Source organism: Charadrius vociferus, unplaced genomic scaffold (assembly GCF_000708025.1).
Source record: "Charadrius vociferus isolate BGI_N301 unplaced genomic scaffold, ASM70802v2 scaffold436, whole genome shotgun sequence".
NCBI classification, from domain to species: Eukaryota; Metazoa; Chordata; class Aves; order Charadriiformes; family Charadriidae; genus Charadrius; species Charadrius vociferus.
Window position 1 is genome coordinate 3,422,379 of NW_009649187.1, and position 8,825 is coordinate 3,431,203.

The 8,825-nt window shown below is 42.5% G+C and overlaps 1 protein-coding gene across 1 annotated transcript in view; it reads left to right on the top strand.

The window, feature by feature from the left end:
• Window positions 1-392: 392 nt before the first annotated feature.
• VSTM4 (V-set and transmembrane domain containing 4) overlaps window positions 393-8,825 on the top strand; it is a 54,197-nt gene continuing 45,764 nt past the window's right edge. Inside the window, exon 1 of the mRNA XM_009888815.1 lies at window positions 393-458. Within this exon, the coding sequence (XP_009887117.1) occupies window positions 393-458 (66 nt within the window). The remainder of the gene's footprint in view (window positions 459-8,825) is intronic.

The window sequence follows — 8,825 nt, forward strand, 5'->3', positions numbered from 1 at the left end:
CCCCTGCTGAGTGCCCCGAGCTCTCCCTGAGCTCGCTGACATTCTCCTGGATGGATAACAGTGGGAAGGACTTCGGAGTTGGGGTTTGGATACATGCCCCAGTTATGTCATGCTGGACCTGCAGTGTCCTCATGGCAGATGCACAGCAACATAACGATGCTTGTGAATGGAGTTATTCAGAAGTGGAGACAGTTGTAGACACAAGAAGTGAGCTCAGAGGTACATACACAGCATGCATTTCTAAAGAGATAATGATGCAGGATTGGCTTTAGTTACAATGCATGTGCCACAGCAACAGTGGGATCATTCAGGTCGAATCCTGCTGTCAGCTGCATCAGTGCAAATCGAGACTAACTGCAGGAGTCACACAGTTTGGCGCAGTGCTCGCTCACATGGTAATAAATCAGGCGGAAATCCACTGGACTCAGTACAACGGCATGGGAAGAAAAGAAGTGCGGGTAAATCAGACCTCACTGATATAAATCTGCTCTGAGCAGTGTGAGGAAGAGTCGCGTCTGATTCACCTCCTCCCAAACAGAAAGGATGACAAACATCATAATAGTCAAAACAGTTGCAACTTGAATCTTTCTTGGCCTCTCTCATGCCCATAAGTGAAAAATCAGATCATTTTGGTCAAGAGTATTTCTTCTGTTTCTTATAACTGCACTTAATCAAATACAGAAGACTATTGAAAATGCTTTGAATCACCAACCAAATATGGAAAAACACAAGTAAAGGAAAGTACTTACCTAGCAAACCTGATAAAGAAAGGCTGTTTATACTATATAAATAGGACCTATAGAGGCTTCAAACTTCTCAAAATCACACTCATTACACACAGGGAATATTAAAATAGCCAGCCTAGGTCTGAATGAAGTCTGTCTTTTCCAATAGCCTCTTTGCCACAGTGGCTGACAGCAAACATCTAGATGAAGTCTAAGCATTGCAAGCAAGTGCCAGTGCTCTCCTAGAAGAACCTACCACCCTACAGCAAACCTCTGCTTAGCGTCACTGAGCCGAAAGTGGTCCTGTTGAATTTAATATCTTCTGATGTACTTTTCTTCCATAGTCAGAAGTGGTTGATTCCATAGATACTATATATTTATACATTAAAAAATCACAAAGGCCTTTGCCCTCCCTGTCACTACATCAGTGAATTTTCATGGTCACTACTAACACAGCATGAAAGCAACTCACATACTCCTAAGAAGGCATGTCCACTCTTTACAGAGAGGGGAAATTAGACATGGAGCAGCCCAAGTGCTGCGCCAAAGGCCAATGCAGGATCAGCAAAGCAGAGAATACAGACAATGCTTTCCAAGTTCAATGTGGGTGAGCTAATTATTAGACCTTCACTATTCTTTATCGCTGCCTCCAACAAAAATGCTGGTTTTGGAATGGTGAGGTATTAAGTATTTCACCTTATTGAATATATGTGGTCTCGATTCTCATATTTCAGGCTTTAAGCCCTAGAAGAACCCTATGCTTTCACTCACAACTGCATCAAACAGGAGCCTCAGCAAAGTCAGGGACGTTACACTGGGGTTAAACACTGTGTGGTTTAATAACAAGCTCAAATGCTTCACAAGCAAACTGGCAGAGTGCACACATTCTGTCTTCTGCATTCAGTGAAAAAATGTGTTGTCCCTGCCCCGTAATCCACGTAGTGCTCACAGCAGGCTGGTGATGTTTCATTTGCATCCCTCACACCACTGCTGATGGTGGTCTGTCCTGATGCAGACAATCCACAAGGCCTTTCCTTTCCAGATCAGATTCTACTCAGCACTATCAGAAATCATTCTGACTCAATGGGCAATTAAAATAATTACTTTTAATCATATTCTTCAATTACTCCACAGTACTGAGGGAGGATTCTCAGAGCTGGGACCAGATGCAAACATATTCTGTTGTGATTAAAACTGGTTGAAATGCTTGAATGAATATAAAACACTGACTATTCACCCCTTTTGGGAACAACCCCAGTGTGTTTTAAGCTGCTAGATATTTAAACTCATTACAGTGACACCAGGGAAGAAACGGAAACCTGTGGTGAATGCACAAGGGCTCGTGCAGGGACCCCTTCAGAGGAGCTGCCACCTTGAAACGCATACAAAACACAAAACAGCTACTTAGAAGAAAGGAGTGCTGTGTATTCGCAGGATGAGCAGTTCTAACAGCAACTGGCAAAGCAACCGTAAAGACTGGGCGGGCTGGTTGGTGAATCTGCCCCTCACACATTGGGTATCTCCGACAGCTCTGGGACCTTGCTATTCCAGCCCAGGTGCCTCTTTGGGAGGCTATTGGCATCTTTTTGTCCTGAGGGAGGGCTCCTGGCCTCAGGTCTCAAAGGCTACAGGTACCTGGCTGTTTCCTTTGGGACTGTCCCTGCTGGAGGCTTCTGCTCCTTCCTGCCACAGGGATGCAGTGCCCAAAGTAGAGCTAGAGAGGGTCTGAGGGATTCTGGTGTGAGGAGATGACTGGATGCATGTGGTATGAGACTGGGGACAGTGGCAGGTTAGCATGGACTTGGCTGGGGATGCCTGGGAAATTGCTTTTTCAGATAAGCAAACTGGTGATGTAAAGGAGAACTAAATATAAGAGAGAACTAATTGATATTATGAAGGGGGAAAAAGGCAAGAAAGGCACAGGAAAAGGCAGGCTATGTGAACTTACAATTACCTCAAATCACTGCTTTAGCAGAGTCGGGGACAACAGAAAAAGCAGAGTGCTGCCAACAGTCATTATTTAACATGAAGTTTTGCACTGATACTCTACTTGAGACACTAGGTCTTCAGATCACATGGCTGTGGTAACCCCCACTTTAATTGAAAATGTACATTGCTCTGGAGGCTGTAGAGAATGGTTCGAAGGTCTGATCTCTGCTACATCATAAAGACTCAGAAACTGTGAGATCAATAGTACTAATTAAAAAAATCCCCAAATCTCTAAACTGTCAGGATTATTTTGAGCGTGCTTATGGATTTTTGAATTCTCAGGGTTATGAACACAAGCTTAGTCAACAACAGGCCGATACCTGTTAGACTTCCCTGCATCTCCTCTCAAAATTACTCCAAGATGTAGTGCAGGAAAAGCCCACTGCGTGTTGCTGGGAACTCACATGCAAACAATTTCCACTAGAGATTGGCAGAGGTGAGTTAGAGGTGTAGAGTAAATGAGAAGTATGCAGTGGCGTTTCATAGAATTTAAATGTAAATATCATTTATATCCAACTACTAGGAAGTGCCAATAGTAATGAGTTTTCCCATCTCTGTTCCTTGTCCCCCCGCTATATTGAGACCTCTCTTACACTTACCCAACAGGATCACTGCCTTAGTCCTGCATCCCTGCATACAACTGATTCCTACAGTCGGTTCCCCTCGATACTATCATCTGGACACCAATGCAGCACATTCATAAATAATGAAGACACTCAGATCAGATATTCATAAGAGGAAGAGCAAAAGACCTTATTTGGCACCTCATCCCCAGCCTGTGCCCACATGGAGCAGCGTGCAGCTTGGGGCACCAGCACACATCCCACCCTTGGCTTTTCTCTGCTCATTGTTGGAGCTTGAAGCTTGGGCCACAACAGCACTACGGCCCGGCAACATGCACTAACATTGAGCAGTCTCAGTGTACGTGCTAAAGCCTTCTCCTAAAGGAGTGTAGACTTGTGCAGTGTAGACCCTTAGGTACACTGCATTGAAGGGCTTACACACATTTTGCATTCAGAGTCATGCACAGCTACAACTGATTTTAATTTCTCCATTGAGTTTAACAGGAACAAGATGAAGCTGTGACTGGACCTTCTATGTGAGCCATAAATGCCTTCCCAGCATGACTAAGGAAAAATAAAAAATTAATCTCACGTCCTTGATTAGTCAGTAAGTAGAAACCAGTCATTGGCCTAGAAGCACGTGGTTTTTCATGCATCCTTCTTGGGGAGGTGATGCAATTGATCTGAAACGGGCCAAGGCGTAGAGCATGCGAGGCAAAGGAGCAAAGGGTGGCTGTGATTGCTGCATGGCTCCTCCGCAGCAGGAGCCAGGAAACCACACACGGGTCAGGGTGCATCCAAGCCGTACCAAGCCTCAAACCAAGTAACAGCTGCTCGTTCTCTGCTCCCAAGCCTTCCTACTGACTTATTTATTATCTCCTCCTGCATAATTTGTCATAATCTCTGACTCGTCAGGCCAATTAATCATGCTTCAGAAAAAATGAGATTTCTCACAAGGAGATTATCTGTCTCTGACAAACAAGGGATAATTCAATTAGCTTCCTTTTCTAAACATTTATTAACTGGTTTTGGTAAATTAGTCCTTTTTGTAATTTAGCTATAATTTAGGAAGATTTAATATGTCATTAGGCACACCGAATTCTGTGTTAATATAACATTATGGCTGAGATTTTAATTGCCCCAGAGTCAGGAACTGTATACATAAATGGCTTGATTCCCACATGGAAGTGGCTGATAGGAAGTACACAGAGCTCCACAGAAATCCTCGTTAAAATCCCTTCTTCCATGAGTTAAGCACATGCTTAAGGACTCTGGAGAATAGGACGCTTTCTCTCGCTTGGGTAAGAACTCTAAAAATCCAGTGAGAAAAAGAAATATTTACATACTTATTTGCAGAATTTCTACATACTACAAAAATTTATAGTATACGTGGATTTAACTCTCCTCACAGTTCTCAAAGTTCCTATTTTCCATACTGCAATTTCCTGGGAAAATCCTAGTTTCTAACAGCAGTATCTGACTGTGGCCTGTCAGATGAGAATTTCTTCTCTGTTTCATTCTGGATTATGCCTTTTAGTCCTTTTGGACACTGCTAGTTGATACTAATGTAATGGCATTAAAGAAGTCAATCCAACTTCATACTGAGAGTAAAAATCAACCTCTTTCATGCTGGGCGGAAATCAAGAGAAAATCAAAGCAATTGAGTTGTGTGGATGTTAAAAGGCATAAGAGGAGAAGCAGATCCAGTTTTAAAGCAACGTTAATTACTTTACCATAGCAGGGCCATATAGACTTTGCGGAGACTAAAAGTGAAAAGCCAGTTTACGCGGACTAATCCCTGCATACTGGTGGCCGCAGCCTGACTGCAGCATGGATTCAGAGCATCATAACTGGTCACTGGAACAGCTGAACTCCAGGTATTTCCCAGAACGGAACACTCGGTGATAACCTGCCCATAGCAGATCCTTTCAGACTTCGTGTTTGGCAGCATGGATCCACCATAAACTGCTGGGATTTGGGGAATCCTTTCTTTCAGAGAATTTTGGAGCTCAGGCCAAGTCAGCCTCCTCCCACCAATGTTTGAATAGATTGGCCAGTTTCTATCAGAACTTGACAGATGGGGAGAAGCCTCCAAGACAGTTACATTCCAGTATGCTTCATGAAGATAAGCAGCTAGAAAAAGACCTTATTAGTCCTCTCTATAGTGTGGAAACTAGTGCCTAAGAAGACACAAACCCCCATTTGAAGCTTTTCCCAGGACTGGGGCATTCTCTAGGTCTCTCTTTCCAGATTACCTGACACCTAATAATAGCCACAGCCTTATTTAGCTAATAAGCCAACCAAGCGCACAACACAACTCTGTGGGGAAGCAGACTGCATTAGTTCTGCTGCTCACATGACATATCTGCTTACATTTGAAATACACATCTCACAGCAGAAGCAGTAGGAAAACAGCCACAATTTAAGACAAGCCAGTTGAGCCCATCAGACTGGCACAGCCAATACATACCAGCTCTGCCATATTTAAGAAAACAGAAAATTTGTTATCACAGGCAGCTGCCTTTCTGACTCTCAGCTGGAATGACTGGTACCCATTTACAGTTGAGTTGTCCAAGAAAAGCCTCAAAGCAGCCAGATCTGATGTTCTACCTGTCTTGAAAACACTCATCATTAGCACAACCAGGGAGCTTATACCTCTGGCAAAAAAACAGATGTTGTAACGACTCTGCCATCACATCCTCACTTGGGGAAAATAAGAACTTTCCTTCATTTTATTTTATGGTCAAGATACTCCAGGACTCACTAGATGCCATGCTGTTCACTAGTTTAAAGCCATAAACTCATGTTTGAAGTAAATTGTATAAAACTGAGGTTTTTCGTGAGTTATTTCAAATGGTAATGGAAGGCATGATTCTGCACTCAGCTATACACCAATGAATACTGGGAGTAACTTGGTGGAATTACTGCATGAAAGAGCAGAGCAGACAGGAGGAGACCGTAGACCATGTATTTTTTTATTTTAAATATTCCTATATTTAACTACAACCCCAAACTCAATAATTATTACCATTAAGGGATTTATTAGGCAAGGATTGCTCTGGAGAAAGCCCAGCTGACCTCAGTGGGAATTTTGCCCAAGTAAACTTCCCATTGGAGTATGCAATACTATTTGTATGCTCACACTCATGAGCATTAGCAGAGCCCAGACGCATATTTGAAAACTATTTCATTAGCTCCCAAAGGTGTCATTAGCAACAGAGGTGAAGCTTTAAAAACTATTGGGACAGATTCCCTCCGTCCCTTTTTGGTCTGTACAGTGTCCATTGACACTCCGCAAGCAGCTGGGAGGAATTCACAGCGCTGGGCTGCAGGGTACATTAAGCTCTTTTAATTTTTCTCTTTCTCAATGCCATTGTGGGGTGCAGAAAAGAGGGCTGGAAAGGTAAATGTCCTGGGGAAAGAGGAGTGTTCACAGCATGTGTAGAGCTGTGCCTTTAAAAAGTGTTGGTAGGAGATGCAAAGAAGGTAACACTGAGTTCGCTGGAGGTTCATGCAAAGCAATGCTGACACGTTCAGATATCACAGTTAGAGTCTGTCAGACTCCCAGACTTGGCGGTATCTCAGGACAAAGTACAGTATCGGGGGAGAATCAAACCAGAAAACTGTACTGCAGGAATGAATAATGGAGGGGGTCAACCCCCTGCTAGTGAAAAAACTCTTCGAGAAGACCTGCACAGTTTCTATAGCTACAAACAATGAATGCTATCAGAAGAACACTGGGCAGAAAGTCAATTTATTTCTGATAAAAGTTGGATCTCTAACAGTTAGGGGTTTTAGTATTTTTTGATTAAGACAGCCAAGAGGGTCACAACGAAAATGGACTGCAGACACTTAAGGAGGACTGCATTCCATACAAAAATGGAACAAGATTTGTAGTACACGGAGAATGGAAAATATAACATGCAAAAGAGCTTGTAATAGATCTAAGACCTGAAAGATGAACATTTTTTCTGGACAGGGGAGAAAGGCAATTGGGGAGGATGGGAGTTGACTACCCAGGTCCCTGATAAAAGAACAGTTCTTCATTGGCGTTAAGACACCCACACATACATGGAAGTCAGAGACGGGCTCATGAAAGACCCAGAAATAAACTCTGGCAAAACATCTGGAATCTGCCAAGCAAAGGAAGTCACCCAGACTCGACTGAAGCTCACAGAGTGCAGGCTGCTCTGATACTGTGGCCACAATAGTATACAAAAACCACCACAAGTAAGGAAATCAAGACAGGACCCGCCTGTGGAGCTCCAAGTCCAAAACAACAGTACGAGACTTGGCACAAAAGCCAAAACCATGCCCAGAGTTTAAAACTATGCGAGAGCCATAATACTTGACAAGATGGCAAGCAAGGCCTGGCCAGTTCAGCGATGGTTACACCAACACTGCTGCTTCTGGGGAAGTCTGCACAGCATGGTTACAAAAGATGATTTGGCTACCAGCTGTGGGACGCTTACTAATTTTGTCTCTGATGCGCAAGTCAATGTAATGCCAGGAACAGTCATATTAGCACTACACTGAGGATAAAATAGGTCAAAGACAAAGATCATTAAATAAGAATTAGACGCATGGACAGTTAACAAACTGGAAACAAGACAATTATATGAGACTTGGTGAAGAAGGAAAATCTTATTGCTGATCTTAACACGGTAAGTATGATCAAGACAGAGTGCTTGTCAGAGAAGGAGTGACCAAAACAACTGAAGCAGGTTTTAGGGACACCTTTCAGGAAATAAGGAAGCTTTCAAAGAGCGCTGAACAGCACTGAAAGGACACAAGACACAGGCCTCCAGGAAAGAGAAGGCCACAGGCCCCCTTAAGAGGAGGCAAGCTTAGGCCCGTTTCTCTAGGAAGGCAGGGAAGAAGTATCAGTCCAGTTGTTGAACATCTGTTCTGGGTGCTGTACGGGGCAAAACAGACAATTCATGGAAAGACAGGAATTCCCTGAAAACAAATGCTGATATAAGCGAAATCAAAGTACGGCCCAGAATATTATAATTTTTTAATTTAAATTTCAAATGTGCTTTTGCACATTTTATTAATTTACAGGATGTGCAGCATTTAAAAATGGAAATATAGCTAGAAAGAAATACAGATGTTAGAAATTAGTGGCACATTACTCACATTTCATCGTAAAACAGATGTGTGTATTATTTTAATTATAATGACTAATATAACATATGCCTTTGACATATATATAAGCATAATGTTTTCTGGGAGTCAGTGCTGTAAGTATGGTTTTGATTTTATTTACTTTCCTAAGTTCAGCGTCAGAGAAGGAAAGTATATTTGTTACACTCTGAAAGATCAAAAGAAGTAGAGAAAGACTCTGTGTATTATCGGAAACCTGTGTTTTGACAGTATGCATTTGCAACTGGTAAGTGGAATGTTATGATCTCCAGCTTCACTCAAATTACTTCTCTTTAATGACAATATTTCCTTACCCTGAGGCTATACCACAAACAATTATGGAACATTTTGGAACCTGCATTGTGTACTATTACTTTTAAAAGATAGTGTCCTGCTTCCCTTT